General features: G+C 29.6%; 1 protein-coding gene across 4 annotated transcripts in view; it reads left to right on the top strand.

Moving 5' to 3' along the window:
- LOC111675195 (ATP-binding cassette sub-family G member 1) overlaps positions 1–24332 on the top strand; it is a 91425-nt gene that overhangs the window by 64814 nt on the left and 2279 nt on the right. For 2 of the 4 annotated variants that reach the window (XM_046956393.1, XM_046956394.1), the window contains exons 3-5: positions 16296–16601; positions 21281–22635; positions 22985–23085. In XM_046956393.1, coding sequence (XP_046812349.1) covers positions 16296–16601; positions 21281–22635; positions 22985–23085 — 1762 coding nt within the window. Of the gene's footprint in view, positions 1–13059; positions 14001–16295; positions 16602–21280; positions 22636–22984; positions 23086–24332 lie in introns of those variants that run through there. The other 2 variants (XM_046956392.1, XM_046956391.1) reach the window with 2 other exon arrangements.

The following is a 24332-nucleotide window of genomic DNA, read 5'->3' as shown; positions in this document are numbered from 1 at the left end:
GTATATCATTACTTTACTTTTCCCCAGTAATCTAACACGCAGTCAATTACCTTTTTATTATCCCCAAGTAATGTAACAAGAAACACCTTCAACCTTTTACTGTTTCACCCATAAGTATTAACATCATTGCACAGATAACAATAATAATGTGCAGGGCTATTAGTTAATAACTGCCACTCCGAACTACAGGGATACTTGCCAACATTCACATTTGCTTTGAAAAGCGTCATGATTATTGTTAAGTCTAGCAAATATACGGAACAAATAGATATTACAACAACGATGACAACAGAAACATTATAAGCCATTGATTGGCTTTGTTCTTCCTTTCAGATAACGTAAGCACAAACAATATGTTCATATTGATATTTGTGATACACGAACATGTTTGTTAAAGAAAGAGCTCATATGTTTGTTCTATCATAACAACCTACGAACAGCTGTTTTAAATCAATTGGATTAAGATACCGAAAAAATGTTATTTAAAAGAAAATTGTAGTTTGTAACAACAAATGCAATTAGTATAGGAAGTTACTCAAAATTATTTTCTTAGTCCGTATGTTGTGTTTATAATGTTGAGGGGATTACGGGAAAAATTATTTATGTGGGTTTGAGGGGCATATCGCTTTTTATACCCTACACTATAATAGTGTAGAGGTATTATGCGTTGCTGATGTGTTTATGTTTCTAGTAGCCAAAAATATTGGTACTACACCCACCTAAAAAGTATAATAATCGGCTCAAAATCTCTTTCTTAGTCGCTTTAGCTATGTCCATCCGTCTGTCTGTCCATCTGTGTGTTATTGTACAGTTTGCGCACACGATAAATGTCGCAATTAAATCAAATTGATTAAATTTGGCATATGTTCTAATTTAAGCTCAAGGACAAACGCCACGCCTGCATAGGGTTTTTGGGCTCACAATCTTGTTAAACGTTCTATGCCAGTGTCAAAACGACACTGGATATTTTTGTAATGATAGGGTTAGTGAGTGTGTGTTAATGAGTGATTGAGTTAGCCAGATAGATAGATAGATAGATAGATAGATAGATAGATAGATAGATAGATAGATAGATAGATAGATAGATAGATAGATAGATAGATAGATAGATAGATAGATAGATAGATAGATAGATAGATAGATAGTTAGTTAGTTAGTTAGTTAGTTAGTTAGTTAGTTAGTTAGTTAGTTAGTTAGTTAGTTAGTTAGTTAGTTAGTTAGTTAGTTAGTTAGTTAGTTAGTTAGTTTGTTTGTTAGTTAGTTAGTTAGTTAGTTACTTAAATATTATATTTCTAGTGCGTACTTGTGTATATTTTTACATCTGCGTATTTCTTTAACAAAGACCGTTATATTGAATCGTGCCTTATTGAAATTATAAACAACTGTCATAAGTCTCTAAAGTAAACCGTAATCACATTTAATTAATTGATGAACTCTTATAACTTGCAATTAACTGAAGTATACCTTATCATATACCTATGCATATATTTGTTACTTGTTCATCAATACAATAAAATTGTTAAATCTTTTAGCAACATGTTGCTTTTGAAAATGTTTAGCTACAACCACATTTAACAGTAGGTCAACAACATTTTGTTATTTATAAAAGCTTTTGTTTGACAAACGGAAGCAAAATAGAAATGTTGCTTATACATACAATTATTTAAAAATGATTCAATTATTATTAAATAATAAGTACATATGTACCTCATAAAATACTAAACTGCTTATCTTTTATTTTTAGAGAAAAAGCTATTAAAAAAAAAAAACAAAATAAAATAAAAAATAATTTGTATTCCGTGTGCGTTGTTAAAATTGTTTTTGTTCAGAAATATACATACATACGTAAACAAAATATAAAATTCACGTGCCAGAGATAATAAGTACTATTGTATTTTTATTTAGTACAATTTACACTTTAAAAGTACTGCTGTACTTAAGTAATTTAGAACTTTGAATGTAATTAAATATAATTTTCAAACGAGTGTCTCTTAGATCAAAACCATTAACAATTTGTATATAAAAAAACAAAGTGTAACATTTTGTATAAAAGTAGGCGAATACCAAAAAAATAGAATAATATTTGCGGGATAAATTTTTAATAAAATTGAGTGTAGATTTTTTAACCGGCATGTCTTAATAGACTCAAGTATTTATGAGATGATTAACTTTAAGGACCAATATTTAAATGTGTATATTTGAAAATGTTAATCAGAAAATATTTTGTCTGTTATTGCAAAATTCCAATCAAATCAAATTTTTTTACAAAATTTTTATATTTTGTTAACCGTTTTAACAGACCTGGGTCACATACTTTGAAGACCTCTATGTTAACGAGGTACAGATTTAATACTTAAACATAACAATAGTATCTTTCAGGCATGTCTTACAGGATTATTTCCTTGTATGTTCCACATTCTTCAAATATGCGATGTCTTTATGTCTGTCCATCTGTTGGTTAAAATCATTTTTTCTAAATATTTTTATACTATTTTCGACATACATGGTATTTGTAATTTTTAATGTGAAATTTTTAAACAAAAGAAATGTTTTGCCTGCGATTGAGTTAATAAAATCCTTAAGAAGACTTGTGTGTGTTTATTTAATTGTCAGCAAAATTGTACGTGTAATTAGATTTTATGTGATTATACGTACCATTTGACATAATCAACATGTTTCAATTTGTGTTTTTCTTACTTGCTTTAAACATTTAACAATGACCGTGAAATTAAAAAAAATATACACGTTTTACTTACTTTTACAGGCAGTATATTGATTGTATCAGTACAACTGCAACGTCTCGAAATATCTGGCGTACTTAAAATCCTGTAATAAGGGTATTTTATATTCGTTAACGCTTAACAATTTCTTTAATTTCTATTACACATCTTACAATTTGACATTTATCTCTCAGATAAATACGTATTCTTATTCATACGAGAGAGAAATAAAACGCATGTCATATTTATTACATATACGTACTTGCTGTGTTGGCTACTCGAAGATTTGCGGAAAGCGCATGTCTCCTTATAAAAATTTCATATTGCATTGTTATTATTTTCTATATATACAAATAAATTTACATTACATTGTTATTGTTTTCTTAATTACTGACGTTTTTTATTTATTTGTAAAGCAGACTCTTGTGTATTTTAATTAAATTAAAAATTATATTTTCTTAAATTAATAATAATAATTTTGAAATGCTACAAATGGTCAGGCACATAATAAATAAAAAATAATACTTTATACAGTCAACTTGTGATATCATAATATAGGAATTTATATAATATTTAAGTTGAAAATAGTGTTGAAATATTAACGAAAAAACATGGTTGGGCAATTAATGTTTAACACACATAAAAATTAATTTTTAACAAATACTTATATGAATACTCAAAAAGGGACGTAAATAATAGCCTTATTTAAAAAACATCATAGGAAAACAATTTTCATAATTTTGTATAAATAACATTCAAATTTTTTAAGTTTTTAGAAATTTAAAAAAAAGAAGCTAATTTTTTGTAATTAATTTAATATAAAAAGGCGCGTGTAAGTCGTTTCAGTATTTTTTTCTTATTACAGATTAGATCAGATTTAATCTTAAATTAAGATGTAATTTATTGCCTAATTAAATGCTTATTTATTACATCAAAATACATACGTACATGATTTTAATGCAATGTATTTGCATTCGTTTTGAAATTTTAATTTATACATTTTAAAAAGCTTTAAAGCTAGTCAGTAATTTAAACTCAGATATATAACACATTTGGCAAACAGTAGTGTGAGTTAGGAACCGATTTCAACTATTTATAGTAAATTCGACATTGCAATACCCATTTATAATTATATTAAAATGTGTGACCTGTTAGATATTCTAAAAACATTCGTTATCAATTCGTTCAAGACTTGTCATGGTGTTTTTCGAAATGGTACAGTTGTTTCCCATTTTGTCCGACAGTTAATTTCTAGTTCAGTTCTAGTTCAAGTTCAGTTCTAGTTCAGTTCTAGTTCAGTTCTAGTTCAGTTCTAGTTCAGTTCTAGTTCAGTTCTAGTTCAGCTCTAGTTCAGTTCTAGTTCAGTTCTAGTTCAGTTCTAGTTCAGTTCTAGTTCAGTTCTAGTTCAGTTCTAGTTCAGTTCTAGTTCAGTTTTAGTTCAGTTCTAGTTCAGTTCTAGTTCAGTTCTAGTTTAGTTTTTAATTAGTTCTAAATCTTAACATTCTTCGTATACTAATCATGCAACATAAACAAAATTTTATTTACACTTTAATATTTAATTGTCTAACTATTTGTTCAATAAAAAACAAATAAAACAATTATTAAAATGATATCTGAAAACTTAAATCTCTTAATTGTTTCAAGGTGTCTCTCACAGTTGCCAATACATTTAACCTTGACTTAATTTGGCATTTGGTCATATCATGTTATTTCTATTGAATTCAAAATGTAATACCAATATGTATTAAAATAAAATTTGGAATATATTCAATAAGACCTACTGATACATATTCTAAATATAATATGTACATTTAAACTAATACACTTTAATTCGAAATACAAAAATATGCAATTCTTTTGCAATTCATTAACAAAGACCTAATGGGAAAGTCAATGACCTTAGATATAAGAAAATATTAAGATATAAAATTCTTTGTATAATATTAAATTCTTTTTATATAAATAATTATATATGATTATTAGATATTAATTTTTTAGGTGTTTATCTGTTTTTAATAAAATGATAAAAATAACTGATTTAGACATTACTTTGGCCCAGATTATCCTTTTGTAAAAATATAGTTAGTATATAGATAGCTTAAAATAATAAAAATTTGTTTATGTATATAATTCACTTCCAAAAATGGAATTTTTTTAAAGTAAACATTTATCAAAAAAAAAAAAAAAAAAAAACAGTTTAGCATTTGTAACATAATTTGTTTTTAATTTCCTATCAATTTCTTAAAAGAATATTGCGCATTAGTTTTTGGGATGTGGCAGAATACAGAGTAAAACGTAAATATTTAATACTTTTTTTTTTGGCAATAAAAAAGAGGGTTGTAAACCGTTTTAACAAACGTTGTTATGGAATAACACGCAATTTTTAGTAAAAAATACTTAAGTATTAAAAAGTCTAACTCAAATTGTTATTTAATTGTATTTCTCTCCCCAAAACTTTCCATTAAAAGTAAATTTATATAGCCAGCCATTTCTTAGGGCATTAAATATTCCTTCATCTTAATGTTTTCCAAAAAATATTCCTCTTACATCTCATTTAATAAATTCGTAATAGAAATCATAATTAATTAATGATACAAAATGTGATGTACAAAGATACAACACAAGTTCATAGGTCATTGAATGTTGGATGTTCTTTGTCTTTATTCAATTAAATTAAATTAAAATCTTTTCTTTTGTATTACAGCAAAGAACCTACAAATGTTGTGTAATTTTTGGTATATATTAAAGTTTAAATTTTATTAAAAACTTTAAGAGAACTAATTTTGTCTTTTATATTTACAAAATTAATTATTGAAGATACCAAGCAAAAAAATCCAAAACTTTCTTTTTGCGAAAGTTTGGTGTTTATTCACTTATTTTCTTAAGTTCCGTTTTTCCCACGTGGATCCGCGCCTGTATGGTATTCATCTCAGAAAAGTATGTAATATGTATGTTTAGGTTCTTTATGGAATTTTTGCTAATTTATGAAATTCAGCTAAAATAAAAAAATTAAAGGCTGCTGAAACCGAATCAGTTTTACACTATACCCACCATTTTGCATCGTATATCTTTTTCATATATTACTGACTTTTTATATTATTACTAGCTATACCCAGTGTGCTTCGCTACCCTCATCGTAGTGGAATAAAATAAATATCACTATTGTAAATGTATATATATCTGCAATATCAATAATTCCCCTTTTAGAGAACTCTTTAAGTTTGATTTTATGATTCTAGTCTCAATATTACAGAAAATTAGAAAAAACAGTTGAAGAACGAAAAAGTACCAGACAGTGCCTTTTTATATATTTTCATTAAATCAGGATGACGCATGTTAAATTTTCAACCAGAAACCAAAAAAAATCGCATAAAGATTTTTATACAATCAGGAAGCTACATGTCCAATTTAATGTTTTTAGGTTCAATATTATAGAAAATTCGAAAAGTATTAGTAAAAGAACAAAAAAAGTACCAGAGTATGCTTTTTCAATTTTCGTTCAATTGGGATACTGCGTGTTTAATTTTATGTTTATAAATTCAATATTTTAGAAAGCTCTAAAAGTACCAGTACCAGTGAATTACGAAAAAGTACCAAAGGACCAATCTTATTTAATTTCATGTTCCTAAGTTCAATATTATAGAAAATTCAAAAAGTACCAGAAAATATTCCAGTTTAAATTTTCATTTACTCAAGTCCCTGATTGCTTTTAAAGATTCTAATTAACTCCGGGCTCCACATGCTTAATTTCATGTGTCTAGGATCAATATTATAAAAAGCACAAAAAGTACCTTTTGAAGAACGAAAAAGTACCCTTTAAAGGTTCTCACTTAATCCAGGCTCTAAACGCTTAATTTCATGTTTCTAGGTTCAATATTATAGAAAATTCAAAATGTACCTTTTAAAGAACGGAAAAGTACCAAAAAGTCCCCTTTTATAGGTTCTCACTTAATCCGGGCTCTATATGCTTAATTTCACGTTCCTAGGTTCAATATTATACAAAAATCCAAAAAGTACCTTTTGAAGAACGAAAAGGTTTCAAAAAGTCCCCTTTTATATGTTCTCACTTAATCCATACTCTACATACTTAATTTCATGTTTCTAGGTTCAATATTATAAAAAATTCAAAAAGTACCTTTTGATGAACGAAAAGTCCTTTTTTATAGATTCTCATTTACTCCAGGCTCTACATGCTTAATTTCATGTTTCTAGGTTAAATTTTATAGAAAACCCAAAAAGTACCTTTTGTAGAACGAAACAGTACCAAAAAGTCTCCTTTTATAGATTCTTATTTACTCCAGGCTCTACATGCTTAATTTCATGTTTCTAGGTTAAATTTTATAGAAAACTCAAAAAGTACCTTTTGAAGAACGAAAAAGTACCAAAAGTCCCCTTTTATAGGTTCTCACTTAATCCATCCTCTACATACTTGATTTCACGTTTCTATGTTCAATATTATAGGAAATTAAAAAAGTACCTTTTGAAGAACGAAAAAGTACCCCTTTTATAGATTCTCATTTACTCCGGGCTCTAAACGCTTAATTTCATGTTTCTAGGTTCAATATTATAGAAAATTCAAAAAGTACCTTTTGTAGAACGAAACAGTACCAAAAAGTCCTTTTATAAATTCTCATTTACTCCGGGCTCTACATGCTTAATTTCATGTTTCTAGGTTCAATATTATACAAAAATCCAAACAGTACCTTTGAAGAACGAAAAAGTACCAAAAGTCCCCTTTTATAGGTTCTCACTTAATCCATCCTCTACATACTTAATTTCATGCTTCCAGGTTCAATATTACAGGAAATTCAAAAGTACCTTTTGTAGAACGAAAAAAATACCAAAAAGTCCCCTTTTTATAGATCTCATTTACTCCGGGCTCTACATTCTTAATTTCATGTTTCTTGGTTCAATATTATAGGAAATGCAAAAAGTACCCTTTGAAGAACGAAAAAGTACCAAAAAGTCCCCTTTTATAGATTCTCATTTACTGCGGGCTTTACATGCTTAATTTCATGTTTCTAGGTTCAATATTATACAAAAATCCAAAAAGTACCTTTTGAAGAACGAAAAAGTACCAAAAGTCCCCTTTTATAGGTTCTCACTTAATCCATCCTCTACATACTTAATTTCATGTTTCTAGGTTCAATATTATAGGAAATTCAAAAAGTACCTTTTGAAGAACGAAAAAATACCAAAAAGTCCCTTTTATAGATTCTCATTTACTCCGGGCTCTACATTCTTAATTTCATGTTTCTTGGTTCAATATTATAGGAAATTCAAAAAGTACCTTTTGAAGAACAAAAAGTACCAAAAAGTTCCCTTTTATAGATTCTCATTTACTCCGGGCTCTACATACTTAATTTCATGTTTCTAGATTTAATATTATGCAAAAGTCCAAAAAGTACCTTTTGTAGAACGAAACAGTACCAAAAAGTCTCCTTTTATAGATTCTCATTTACTCCGGGCTCTACATGCTTAATTTCATGTTTCTAGGTTCAATATTATACAAAAATCCAAACAGTACCTTTTGAAGAACGAAAAAGTACCAAAAGTCCCCTTTTATAGGTTCTCACTTAATCCATCCTCTACATACTTAATTTCATGCTTCTAGGTTCAATATTATAGGAAATTCAAAAAGTACCTTTTGTAGAACGAAAAAATACCAAAAAGTCCCCTTTTATAGATTCTCATTTACTCCGGGCTCTACATTCTTAATTTCATGTTTCTTGGTTCAATATTATAGGAAATTCAAAAAGTATCTTTTGAAGAACGAAAAAGTACCAAAAAGTCCCCTTTTATAGATTCTCATTTACTCCGGGCTCTACATGCTTAATTTCATGTTTCTAGGTTCAATATATAAAAATCCAAAAAGTACCTTTTGAAAGAACGAAAAAGTACCAAAAGTCCCCTTTTATAGGTTTTCACTTAATCCATCCTCTACATACTTAATTTCATGTTTCTAGGTTCAATATTATAGGAAATTCAAAAAGTACCTTTTGAAGAATGAAAAAATACCAAAAAGTCCCCTTTTATAGATTCTCATTTACTCCGGGCTCTACATTCTTAATTTCATGTTTCTTGGTTCAATATTATAGGAAATTCAAAAAGTACCTTTTGAAGAACGAAAAAGTACCAAAAAGTCCCCTTTTATAGATTCTCATTTACTCCAGGCTCTACATGCTTAACTTTATGTTTCTAGGTTAAAATTTTATAGAAAACTTAAAAAGTACCTTTTGTAGAACGAAACAGTACCAAAAAGTCCCCTTTTATAGATTCTCATTTACTCCGGGCTCTACATGCTTAATTTCATGTTTCTAGGTTCAATATTATACAAAAATCCAAAAAGTACCTTTTGAAGAGCGAAAAAGTACCAAAAGTCCCCTTTTATAGGTTCTCACTTAATCCATCCTCTACATACTTAATTTCATGTTTCTAGGTTCAATATTATAGGAAATTCAAAAAGTACTTTTTGGAGAACGAAAAAGTACCAAAAAGTCCTCTTTTATAGATTCTCATTTACTCCGGGCTCTACATGCTTAATTTCATTAACGAAATAAAAATTCTATTCCAAAATGTTGCAACATCGTAGTGGGAGCCCGTTATTACGTATTTATATGTATAAGTTAATAAACCAAAATCAATGTTTTATGAAAAAAGTACCAAAAATAGGTACAATTTTCACCCCTTAAACATCCGAATAACCAAAAAGTACTAAATTTATATTTTTATTTTTTCGTCAAGTTGTGAAGGAGTCAAAAATATTGTTTGAATGTTCACTGGTTTAAAAGATACATGGGGTGCAAAAAAAGTACCAAAATACAGTTTTTACCCGTTTATTCCCTAAAGGGGCCGAAATTGAAAAAAGTACCAGACACCTGTCCGCTTATTTTTTAAATGAACGACGATAAGCTTTAAACTATTTTTGTATCTTTTCTAGTTTAGGAGATATGAGGTTACCGATTTTACCCGTTTTTACCCTTTTTTACCCCCTAAACATTCGAATTTCCAAAAATCCCGTCTTAGTGGATCTATTTGGTGGGAGACCAACCCCCTGTCCAACTTTCAGCTCTTTAGCTTTAACCGTTTAGGCTGTGCGATGATGAATCAGTCAATCAGTCAGTCAGTCAGTCAGTCAGTCAGTAACGTTAGAATTTTATATATATAGATAAAAACATATTTACGTTTAAGGGTTAATATAAATTTTTTTCGATGTCATCTTAAAAATGTGAGTCTTAGTTATATATTTTTCTTAAGATTTATTTAAATCGGTGGAAAACAAAATAATATTTCAAGAAACTTTCCCAATATTACATAGCTTGAGTTTGACCTTCACACTTTATGGGTTAACATTATACAATTTGACTAAAACTTCAAATTTTTTCTATTATCTTATTATTTTTATATATCCTGAAAAAGTTTTATAAAAAATTTAAAAAATAAGGAATAAAGCTAGTTTTTAAAAAAATATAATTTTAACTAAATTTCCAAAATCGACTAAGGTTAGAAATAATAACTAATTCATTATTGGGCATACGCTATAGACAATTGAGCACAAAATCTATTCAGAACAATTAATTTATGTTATTGATAACGACAACCCATTACCAAGTAATGTATGAAATAACTACATTACCTACAATACTCATTACTAAAATTTGAAAATATTTTATTGGGAGCATGCGAAATAACACTGGTATTATATGTATAAAGGTATAATGATGTACAAAGTTTTTAGTCGTTTTCTTGCGAAATTGTCCTGTTTAGTTTGATATTAAAAATTTAGGAAAATTGTTTTCAAAATTTCACCAAACTTAAAAAAATATGGTGTTTCACTTCTTCTGAAGTTTTTTCATAACCGATAATTATTGAACTATAATTATCGGTTAAAAATGTCCTATAGTCCCCATGCATATGTAACTGTAGAAGTAAACTAGTGTTTATGTGCCATAAGATAGTTAAAAAGTTGTTGTGATCATAGATCCTTAAAGGTATGTTTTTTTGTATCCTTAAATCATTATTACGGATTTGTATCATCCGAAAATACAATAGGGCCCAAATTCTCTGAAATGCTGACATTTTCTACAATCTAAACCAATCTACACATTTTTGTTGTGCACTGTAACATTTAACCATAATAATGGCAATAATTTTTGATTAATTTTACACATTTTTTATATAAAAAAGTGAGAATATATAGTCGGACATGTTCGACTATATGATACCCTACATCAGTGAATATGTTAGAAATAATTATTCCTTTTTAATAATGAAGCATTTTATTAGTTTTTTAGCTTAATTTCGAAATATTTTAATAATTTGTTGACAAAAAAAGGGGTAGAGAAATTTACGTCTACATTAAAGTTATTTATGCAGATTAAAATTGCCTTCGATAGGTTAGTGGTTAGTAGTCTTATAGAACGGAGGTGGTGGGTTCGAGTCCCACCTGAGACACTGATTAAGTAGCGCACAACAGGCACGATATAGGCCTAGGTATATTTCTTTGGATTTGATGTAAATACATCCTCCTTTCAAACCAACTTACTAGTGTTTATAAGTGAACTATGACTTTTAACTCATTTTCAACAGGGGATTTTATAGAGGGCCCCTACAAAAATACAAAAAACTGGCAGTATTATTGAAACTTATATCAAAATAAGTTTCCTGATTTCTATAAAGAACATAATAGAACGTTTAACAAAATTATGAGCTCAAAACCCATATTCGGACGGACGTACGGACATTGCTAAATCGACTACGAAAGTGATTCTAAGCCTATTGTTATACTTTAAAGTGGTTGTAGGGCCAATATATTGGAGTGTTACAAATATCAGCTCAAAATCATAATACCCTCCTTACAATAGTAGCGCTTGGGTTATAAACACGTTTTCTCTACAAACACTAAAAATTATAGATGTCTGCCATAAAAAAATATAAACACGTTGAAATGGTGGTAAATTTTAATAAATTTAAAACAATTAAAGTTCTTTGTGTTTTTTTATTTTTGAAGCTCTAGTAATTAAATATTTTTTTTTAGAATTATAATTCTAACAAATTTTAAGACAAAAAAAAAATAATTATTTTATTATTAAAGCAAAGTTTAACTTAATAAAGTAAAATGTTTAAAAGATTTTATATTTATATACAAAGATTTGTATAGTTTGCAAATATAATTATATATCAATAACTGTAATATAAATGTAATATTTATTACATAATATCTAGTATATAATGTAAAGAAATTCAATATATACATTATTATTGTATACATGTTTACGTGAGAGTATTTGGAAATAATCAAATCTAGTGCTGTATGCCAATGAACAAATAACGAAAATAACTTGACATTTTACAAACGTAACACCATTTCCAAATGACAGAAATTAATTTCGATCATGCTACGTATTAATGTGGGATCTAGACGAAATAATGGATCCATGTTAAACATTTTTCTTAGGATCAAAGGAAGAATATATACCAAATTTCATCAAATTATCTGGTGCGTACTACATGGTATGATTATGTTGGATCTAGGCGAAATATAAGACCGATGTTAACCATTTCTTATGGGATTTCATCAAATTATCTTAAAAATTGTGATCTGTAGTACGAGCACAAACTTTACATGGACACACAGAAAGACGGACAAACAGTCAGACGGACGGACAGTCAGACAGACGGACAGTCAGACAGACGGACAGTAAGACAGACGGACTGTCAGACAGACGGACAGAAAGTGATTCTGAACCGATTGGTATATTCTCAAAAACCTACAGGACACTGTAGTGTTGGTATAAACAATCCCGATAGAATATTTCGAAAGCATTTTTGACAGTATCCTTTGAAATTTTGACGCCTATAATAAGGCTCATCCCAATAAAACACTGATGATACCTGTTGAAATTTTAAAACAATTATAAGAAATTTATTAATTGTATTGGAAATGGTGTAAAATTGTAGTTTCGTGAATAAGCAATAGTCAGTAACACATTTGTGATATTTAAGGAGGATATTCATTGCTGTTGCCAGTTTTAAATGGAAGTTGATGAATAAGTTGAATACAAAAAAATATATTATAGAGAAATATAAAGATTTTAATGAAGCTGAAAGTAATAAAAAATCAAATTAAACTGACGTTAAAAAGGTTCTGTCTGCTACAACATAAATAAAGATGACAAACAAGAAAGCTGTTTTGTGCAAAAAAACAAAATAAATAATATATAATTTTTTCATATTTTACCAACGTCTTAAAAACATAGCATTTTTAAAAACATTCATAAAATTACACTCATTGAAAGTAGACTTCAGCAAATTTTAAAATACAAAGTTTAAATTAATTAAAAAAAACAACTAAAACAAACTATATAAAGTGATGATTTTTTAAAATGTAGACAATATCTTAAATAAACTACTAATTAAAATGTAATGTTAAATAACAGTGTTAAAAAAATTTTTCTAAAAAAAAACAAACATAATTGCGCTTAGAAAATAGTGAACAATAATGTCGTCATCAACCTCAACATCAACAGTGCAAAAAGATTCATCGTTGGACTCTCAAGAGTCTAACCATCAAGATAAAACTCAATTATCTTTAACTCGTTGTAATAGTGTAGATAGTAAAGCACATTTAGTATTGAATGTTTGTAAAACTGCCCAAGTAAAATATAATACAATACCTGCCTCAAAAGTGAATACGGCTGGTAATAGCACATTTAACAATAAAAAAAAGTCATCTAACAACCCCACTAACATCTCACCAACATCATCAGCACCTTCTTCGCCTACAGCGCACACACCACAACTTGTACATAAAAGTCCAAAAAACTGTAGCAACTATATTCATCATACAAATCTTCGAATACATATAGATTCAGAGGGTGGTATATTAAATACAGCATTTATAGATAATGCATCATCATCATCATCAACCACGGCCCTGTGTCCCATACATCGTTCGTCCCCACAAAAAGTACAGTTAAAGCAAGATGTGGCGGAAATGCCAACAATATATACCAGCCAATGTAACGATATACAATTAAGACGTCATTCTGCATTTGCGAAGGTCTATGGAGATACGTTTAATGATAATAAATGTAATTTAAATCAACATTATCATCATCATAATACACAACGACCAGTATCCTTTGTCCAAACAATTGTTACTAATAATGGTCAAGTAACTTCGGTGCAACAACATATGCAGCAACAGCAGCAGTCACACATCAAGGAAATTGATAATGGAAAAATCCCACATAAACGTACTTGGTTAAAGACAAAGAAGTAAGTTTTGACTTTGGTTTTGGCGGTCATAATTGCTGTTTTGTTGTTTTCTTTTTTTTTTCTTGGTATTGTCGATAATTGAATTTTCAACAACATTAACAAAATTAAACGTTATAATGAACTTACTTTGTTGATAATTTTTTCAGGATAAAAATGGAAATTTTTAGTAATTGGGTGAATAAAAGATCTTTCATATAAAGTAATTAATTCAATATGCCCTACACTTTGTAGTGGTATGTTCTTAGTGGGACTTTCCCGTATGCTGCATTTTGGATTCCCTTACAATGAAACTCAGGGTCTCTACATCTCTTAAAGATCTATACATCCCTCAAATTAAAAAAAAAAACAAGTAGCAAAGTATAGTCGGGCATGGCCGACCATATAATACCCTACACCATGAGTATATTTTTAACATTTTTATTTTTTATAAAGAAACTTTTATGTTGAATATTGCCATAAATCCAAAATATTTAAGCAATTTATTGATAAAAAACTAAAATTTCTAAATGAGGCTTTATATAGGTCAAATATGGGCCGATCCTCAGTAATTTTGGGAAAAGGATATATTTTTAAATAACAGTTAGTTTTGTTGAGTTTCATTTTGATACAAATGGTTACAAGTCAATTTTAGACGTTTAAAACATTTTTTGAAGGGGGCTTTGTATGGGGGCTAGGGTCAAATAAGGGCCGATCCTTACGTAAATTTGCAGTGTCATTTATACTTATATAAAACTTATTTGTGCCAATTTTTAGAGAGATAGTAAAATGTTAGACGTAATTATGGCATAACAAGTTCAAATCGGGAGGTACGGTTGTATGGGGGCTAGGTGAAATAATGGACCGATTTTTACCATTTTCAATAGGCTTCGTCCCTATGCCAAAAAAACATGCTTGGTCCAAATTTCATCAAATTATCTTGAAAATTGCGGCATGTACCTTGCGCACAAGGTTTACATGGACAGCCAGCCGGACAGACGGATGGACGGACATGTCTTAATCGACTCAAAAAATTATTCTGAATCGATTGCTATACTTAAATGTGGCAATATTTTTGTATGTTACAAACATCAGCACAAACGTATAATACCCTCCCCACTATAGTGGTGTAGGATATAAAATTAGTTAAGCAATTTTGGTGTAATTGACTGAAAATTATTACCTCGACACCATATGTCGGATAAATTTAAAACTTATTTGGAACTCATTTCAAGATCCCTCAAATATATATTTATAATTTTGTCCTATGAGGTGCAATTACTCCCTATTCAAAGATATCCCTCAATATTACTAACTAACTAACTATTTAACTAACTAACCAACTAACTTAATAACTAACTTAATTACTTAGTTAATAACTAACTTAATAACTAACTTAATAACTAACTAACTAGCTAGTTAACTAGTTAACTATGTAACTAACCTACTGACTAAATTAATAACTATCTAACTAACTACCTAACTAACTAATTAACTTAATAACTATCTAACTAAGTAACTAACTAATTAACTAACTAAATAATTTACATTTAACTAACTACCTAATACTGGACATTTGTCGGAACTCGGATATCGCACAACTTTATATTGGTGATAGACGCTGTTCTGATATTTTAAAAAAATCAATAAAAAGATTTTGGACCTTATTAAGTTTTTTTTATGTCTAGCTTTAAGATAATTTTCTAAACGGGACCTTATATGGATGTATTCGCTTTTAGACCGATGCTATAAAACATATTCACGTAAAGTTTCATTGATATATTAATATTTTTATTTCAAGGATTTTCAAGTCACTTTCTAAGGGGGACTTTTTATGGGGTACAAGGTCAATTATGGGCCGATCTTCATAGAATTTTACAATAATATTTAGGCCTTTTAAAGTAGTGCTTATATCAAATTATGTCACTACACATCATTCTCTAAACCGGTGATAAAATTAAATTATTACTATATTAAGATTAACTATAATTTACCACATTTTAAGATTTTACAAAAATTATAATATTTTTACAATAAATAAATATAAATAATGTGCATTCAATAGAAAGTTAACTTCAAAAATTAATATGTTATAAGTTCTTTTCAAATACCTACTCGCATAATAAAATACTAAATAGAAAAGTACTTTCGTAACTTTTTAACATGCTATCAAAACAAACAATATTTATCCAGATTTCCAATTAAAAAACTTTTATAACCCACTCACTCTCTCTCTACATATTTGAACTCAATTAACAATTTATAAAACTTTAATTAATTTTAAATTTATTTTCTCTCTTTTTTCCTATCTACTTACAGTTCCCAGAACAATTTATGCAATGGCGGCATATCCGGTAATCATATATTGGCACCCAAAATACCCAATAACTGCAGTCCAAATGGACAGAAAAAAGGCACAGTATCATTATCGCATTTGCCACAACGACCTCCGGTCGATATTGAATTTACGGAAATTTCCTATTCAGTATCGGAGGGTCGACGGCGTGGTTTTAAAACAATATTGAAGGGAGTATCGGGTAAATTTCGCAATGGTGAATTGACAGCGATTATGGGACCGTCTGGTGCTGGCAAAAGTACTCTCATGAATATTTTAGCTGGATACAAGTAAGTAGAATTTATACTTAAAGGTTAATTATTTTTTTAAAGTAAATTGAAAAAGAAAATATAAAGGTTATTACGAAAACAGACTCTTTAAAGGACAAAGTTGTTAATCTTTAACTTCTTCGACTTTTCTTGTTTTCTTTGCTGTTGCTAACTTGTTTTATAAAGTTTTGTATCTATGACTGTTGATGTTGAAATTCTTCTTTAGCAAGATTTTCTTTGTTTATTTAAATATATTTTTTTTCATATTTGTCTTCGCTCTTGTTTTAATATTATTTTCCTTTAAAATCATTGTTCGAAATATATATGTATGTGTGCGGGTTTGTCTGTTAAAAAGTTTTAAAATTTTCTTTTAAATTTTATTTTCTTTGTCAGTGTTTTTCTTTCGCTCTGTTTTATTTTTGGTTTTTTCTCGTTACAGTGAACTGAAACAAATATCGTCTAATATCCTTTTGCATAAACAAAGAAATTAACATTGAGTTTGTTTTTTTTTTTGCAGAATTTTATTTTTTACATAAACATAAATAATATTGTTTAAAACGTCTTTATTGGCGTTATAAACAAAGTTACACTAGTAGTGCTCTAAAAAAGTAAATCTTTTTCTCGGGCTATTTTTTTGCAAAAACCTTTCTCCCTTTTTTCTAATTTTTTTATATTTTATATGTAAAATGTTTGGTGGATTCGTGCCTGACTTTTAACAACTTGTTTTGTTTATTCTCTAATTTTTATTTAAATAATTTTTTTATTTATCTTTATTACCTTATTCTTTTAAATCTTATTTTAAAAATTTTATTAAATTTTTAATTAAATCAATTAATTTTTTAATTGGTTAAAATTGTTTTTCAGACTATTTTATTTCTATTTAAATTCAAAACTTTATTTTAATTGGTCAATTATTTTTGTAGATATAAACGACTAAAAAATATTCGATTTTGGTGGGTAAACTTTTTACGCATTTTATCTTTTTTATAATAATTTATCAAACGTTTATAGTACAAATTTTTACATTTTTAATGAAAATTTGGCCTTTAAAAATTATTATATTCCAAATGAAATCCCTTTTTTACAATGTTAGCGACCTTATAAAAAGGGAAGAACACATTCATTTATAAAATCCCTTGTGGCATCTTATAGTCCAATTTTTCGACTTAAAAACAAAGCTTTTAGTTCCGTCATATTGCTATGTTTTTTCAAGAAAAACTATAAAATTGTAATAATTTAGTTTTGTCATTATTTTATGCTGTTTATGAATAATTGGGTTATTATATAACTTATATGTTTTGTAAAAGTCGACAGATTGGACTTTTAGACCACATATTGGATTTTATAAATGAATATATCTTCTCCCTTTTACAAAATTGCAAATATGGCCAAAACTGTTTTTTTTTGGTTTCAAGACACAGAGAAATTGGATTCGAAATAAACGTTGGTCAATAATTCGGAAAAGTGAACTATGACGTGTTGCAAATTTTGTAGGCCTGTGTAATTTTTTAGCAAGGAATTTAAAAACGGTTTTTTTTTTTGATTCACATTCCATTGAGTTAATTTCTAACTGCCTTATTCATAAACATTTATCGAAGGTTTATTGAACAAATTTTGTATGAAAATTTGATTTATAAACCTTTGATAAAAGTTTATGAATAAGACCCTAAAATATTAATTTTGTCATTCCGTTTGTAACACATCGAAATATTGGTCATAGACCCACAAAATTTTTTATATTATAGGTCCATGTTAAATTCTAAGACGATCTAGCTAAGTCCGTCCGTCTGTTCGCGATAGCGAAATAGTTAGAAAGTTCAAATTTTTTATTGCTAAGTTTTGTTTTGTATTGAAAATGGGCAATATCGGACCACATTTTTAGATAGCTGCCATACATGTTTGCTCCAGCATTAACTGTCATAACTGTTTTAGAAGTACGAGTATAGCGATGAAATTTGACATAATAAAGTTTCTTTTAAAATATTTCTATCAAATTTTTTGGGGATCGGTCCATCTCTCTATCAACTTTTATGTGCTTCGCTCATTACTGGCTTAAAAATGCGAGTAAAGCGATGAAAGCTCTCTCTACCAATTTGTTTTTAGGATCCCCCTTAAAAATTACTTTCACGCTCATTACTGGCTTTAAAATATGAATATTGTGGCGAAATTCGACACACATAAGTTCAATGCCTTAAGGTCCCTACAAGGTCCTTTCAGAAAATTTCTTTACGCTCATTACTGGTTTAAAAAATGTGAGTATAGCGATAAAATTTGATACAAGTAAGTTTCTTGAGAGTCAAAATCTCTCTACCAAATAGTCCATAATTGACCTCATCCATAATTGACCTCATCCATAATTGACCAAATCCATAATTGACCAAATCCATAATTGACCAAATCCATAATTGACCAAATCCATAATTGACACTATCCCCCATATAAGGTCTTCATCAGATCTTTGCTTGTTTAAAAATACAAGTTATTATATACGGTTATGAAATTCGACATAAGAAACTTTTATACAAACGTTAATCTTGCTAACGAATTTCTTACGGAATGTGTGGGAAACTCACCCTACACCCTATTCAGGAAATTACATTTTCGCTAAATACTGCCATACAAATGAGAGTACACCGATGATATTCAATGTAAATAATTTTAATATAAACCAAAAATAATTGGTCCTCTTAATGCATCAATGAACATCGCCATAAATAAGCTTACACTTAGGAACATATTCTTCATTCCGAATTTAATGAGGACTGATCTATAACTGAACCCAGACCCTATAAAAGGTTCCCCTTAGAAAAGAGTTTTGGTTAAAAATTTTCCAATTTCCAATTTTCCCTTTTAAAAAATACGAGTATATCGATGAAATTTGACGCTCACTGTGCAAAAATTTAACAAAAATATTTTGGTTTTTAAAAATCAATATTTTGTTAGTTCCAAAGATCTTGGTCCATAATTGACTTAAGCCATATTCTCACTTGCTATATATATGTATATAGATTGAACTTTTAGTTGCCTTGGTAATCACTATTTGTACTCACTGTATATGTATGATAAAACCACATCTAACACTTGTCTGTCCATATATTATTAGCATATCTTTTCATGAGCTAACAAATAAAACCAATCTCTGTTTGTTTATTAAGCCAAAAAAGAATTATACTCATATTCAAAGTTATTTACTTTAAAAGGCTTATAAGATAAAGTTAAAACAAGTAGGAAAGTATAGTCGGGCATGGCCGATTATATAATACCCTACACCATGAGTATATTTTTAACATTTTTATTTTTTATAAAGAAACTTTTATGTTGAATATTACCATAAATCCAAAATATTTAAGCAATTTATTGATAAAAAAAATTAAAATTTCTATATGAGGCTTTATATAGATCAAATATGGGCCGATCCTCGAATATATATTTATAAATAACAGTTAGCTTTGTTGAGTTTCATTGCGATACAAATGATTACAAGTCAATTTTAGACGTTTAAGACATTTTTTGAAGGGGGGTTTGTATGGGGGCTAGGGTCAAATATAGGCCGATCCCTTCGAAAATCTGCAGTGTCATTTATACTTATATAAAACTTATTTGTGCCAATTTTTAGAGAAATAGTAGAATATTTGACGTAATTATGGCATAAAAAGTTCAAATCGGGAGGTACGGTTGTATGGGGGCTAGGTGAAATAATGGACCGATTTCAACCATTTTCAATAGGCTGTAGGCCCTGTGTCAAAAAACAAACTTGGTCCAAATTTCATCAAATTATCTTGAAAATTGCGGTCTGTACCTTGCGCACAAGGTTTACATGGACAGCCAGCCAGCTGGACAGACGGACGGACGGACGGACATGTCTTAATCGACTCAAAAAATGATTCCGAATCGATCGGTATAAAGGTGGTATTGTACCATTATTTTTGTATGTTACAAACATCAGCACAAACGTATAATACACTCCCCACTATAGTGGTGTAGGGTATAAAAAGAAGGAACATTTTATACTTGCATATGTATACCTAGCAAAAAATTACATTGAAAAGTAAAGAGTTAAAAAGGTAATAAATAAGTTATTTAACATGATGATAACATTGGAGGAAAGTACTTAACACGATCGCTTACAAATCACTACTTAATTGAGTACTTACAAATAAGGAGTTAAAAAAAACTGTTATGTTTTAAAACAGACAAAAATTCTCTCACACAACTCTCTCACTGACAAAACCACTGTTTAGTTATTTTATTGTGAGTCCCTTATTGGTTGGTGGGTAAGTGATAGTCATTGAAAAGTAAGTGGTTATATAAGAACAAGCCATTACCAAGTTTTTGCTGGGTACTTATAATTCTTACTAAATATTATATTACATTTGAGAAAAAGGAATTTTTTTATGAAACAAAGAAGATTTTCGTTATACAATAGATTAAAATTTATAATTTATATAAACATATGTATGTAAATCGTAAATGTGGTTACTTTGACTGACATGTTAAAGATTTACTGCAAAGAAGAATTATATTTCTGTCAGATTACATCACGTGTTTCTTTAAATTGTTTTTAATGTTCTTTTATGAGTTTTTAATTTACAATATAAAAGTTTGGTGATTATAGTCATATTTTAAACATTTATTTAATTTAAAATCAATTTTGTTGAAGAAATAAATTAATTTATTTCACATTTCCATTTCTTTTCTAGAACCTCTCAGTTAAGCGGCTCAGTTTTGATCAATGGCAAAGAACGTAATCTCAGACGTTTTCGCAAACTCTCCTGTTACATTATGCAGGACGATGTACTCATTGCAAATCTGTCGGTACGTGAAGCCATGATGGTATCTGCAAATCTTAAGTTGGGCAAAAATATGGATCTGGCTGCCAAAAAAGTTGTAGTCGATGAGATACTCGAAACAATTGGTCTGATCGAATCAAGCAATACAAAAACATGTAATCTCTCCGGAGGACAACGAAAACGGCTGTCAATTGCTTTGGAGTTAGTCAACAATCCACCCGTTATGTTTTTCGATGAGCCCACATCGGGCTTAGACAGTTCGACGTGCTTCCAATTGATATCGCTATTAAAGTCCCTGGCCCGAGGTGGACGTACCATAGTGTGTACCATACATCAGCCGTCGGCTAGATTATTTGAAAAGTTCGATCATTTGTATATGTTGGCCGAGGGTCAGTGTATGTATGAGGGTAGGGTAAGAGCGTTAGTGCCCTTTTTATCTTCTCTGGGTTACGATTGTCCTTCGTATCATAATCCTGCCGATTATGTACTGGAGGTGGCTAGCGGCGAGTATGGAGAGTGTGTGCCAAAACTGGTGGCAGCCGTAAAAAGTGGCGTATGCAAGAAATACAGTCACAAAAACTATGGTCTAGATTTATCCAAAGATATTAATAATGATATTATCAAGGGCAATGGCAATACCGCCAATGGTGGCAACTCAACAAATACCACCTCGGTGACCATGGAGGATGAAAAGCTGAAATTGGATGAACCCACATCAGCTGCTGAATTAGAGCTTAATTCGAGCATTTTAAAACCACCGAAATTGGAATCACAGAACAGTCAACAATCCGATTGTTCTGTCATCAATTTACCACGCAACGATAATGGTAAAGATAATAGTACAAATTCTAAAGCCGATCAAAGTATTAATGCTATATGTAATGTTGCAGGTGCGGGAGGCGGTACTGCTGACAGCGGTGGCGGAGGAGGTGGAGGAGGCAATTCTAGTACTAATGGTGCTGGCTGTACTACATCATTATTGGATTCACATGAATCGGTTATAACGCTGCCGAATAAATCCGGTTTTCCCACCAGTGGTTGGACACAATTTTGGATTTTGCTCAAACGTTCCTTTGTCACGATTATGCGCGATCGTATGTTAACACATATGCGTCTAGCTTCGCACATCATTGTGGGCGCCATTATTGGCATGATCTATTATGATGTGGGTAATGAGGCTTCAAAGGTTATGAGTAATGCTGGTTGTATATTCTTTACAACACTGTTTACCATGTTTACGGCCATGATGCCTACAATATTGACTTGTAAGTATAAAGCTGGAGGTTCACACCACGCGTTCTTTGCTTTCTCGCATTCTATGCGTCTGTAAAAAAATATAATCAATGTATTTGTATGCTGAAAGTTACAAGCATAAAAGCGTAGAATGCCTTGACGCGTAGAATGCTTAAAGTAGATCTAGTTTCTACTTTTATAAGCGTTACAAGCGCGAACATGTCAGCTGATTTGACATTTTATATTGTTTACTAGAATGCGAAGGAGGTATGAAAAGCGCGTAATGCTTTGACGCGTAGTGTGGACTTCCGGCTTAAGAGTTTGTTAACGTTTGTTTTGGAAAATCTGTGTTAACTGTTTTGTATTTGTAAAATATTCCAGTTCCTACCGAAATGTCGGTATTTGTGAGAGAGCATCTAAACTATTGGTATTCCCTGAAGGCTTTCTATTTTGCTAAAACTATGGCAGATTTACCATTTCAGGTAAGTTGAATTGTTGAGTCAATGCATAGATTATAACGAGTCCATGGACTGATTCCATGGACCATATACTAGTTCCTAAACTATTCAATATATTAAAGTAATTGACAATAGATCAAACTGTAGATAGACTAGTCCATAAGTCCAATGTATTAGTTCATAGACCGTAGGCTTATCAGTAACAGATTAATATCTAGAGTAAGTAAGCATTTCTTTTGTTTTTTTAGTATTTCATAGACTGGATCATATATGACTTCATAAACTCTTCAATAGATTAAAGTAATTGACAATAAACCGATTTATAGATGTACTAGTTCATAAAACCTCCCATATACTAGTCAATTGACCAATCCATAGACTAATCAATTGAATAGTTTATAGACCATAGACTAATCAAGAAAAGTCCATTATCTTGATAATTAGCCAGTCCATGATATTATTTATTGAGTAGCTTATAGACTAGATCATATACCAGTCCATAACATAATCCATAGACAATGGACCAATCTATAGTTGATCTTGTTCATAAGCTATTCAATGAACCAATTCAAAGACTAATCAATAGATCAAAAACTAATAAAAAATCAATCTATAGACTATTCCATTGACTAGACCATTTTCTTCGCCAGTCAATAGAACAGTCAAACCCATATATTAGTTCATAGACAAATCTATAAATTGACCAGTTCACAGTCTAGGCTCTAGACCAGTAGGTTTTTAAATTAATTGTTTAGTTCTATAACAAATCAATAGACCAGTTCATTAAGTAATCCTTCGGCTAGCCCATAAACTAATCTGTAGACTAGTCAATAGACTAGTTGTTAAAATAATCTATAGACTTGTCAATAGACTAGACAATAGACAAGCCCATGATCTAATCGATGGATCAGTTTATTTACTACTTCCTATGCTAGTTATTAGAAAAGTCACTACACTAACCATAAACTAGTAAACAGACAACTTCAAGGTAAACCAAGTACGAATTTTTAGTCGGGCATACCCGACTATATGATACCCTACACCTGTCAGTATGTTAAAAATGGAGATTATTAAAAAACTAAAGCATTTGATTTGGTTTTTAATTTTATTCCGAAATATTTTAACTTAAAGGGGAGTAGGGCAAAATATGATCCTATCGTTATAAATGTTGGTAGAGGAATTCACGTATACTTCAAAGTTATTTATGTAGAATTTAAAAGTCTAATTAGTGTGAATTTTGACCTTCAAGTCATTTTCTGAAGGAATTTTCT

Source organism: Lucilia cuprina, chromosome 2, assembly GCF_022045245.1.
Source record: "Lucilia cuprina isolate Lc7/37 chromosome 2, ASM2204524v1, whole genome shotgun sequence".
Classification (NCBI taxonomy): Eukaryota; Metazoa; Arthropoda; class Insecta; order Diptera; family Calliphoridae; genus Lucilia; species Lucilia cuprina.
The sequence above is the reverse complement of the archived record's forward strand: the minus strand, read 5'-3'. Positions and strand labels throughout refer to the sequence as shown.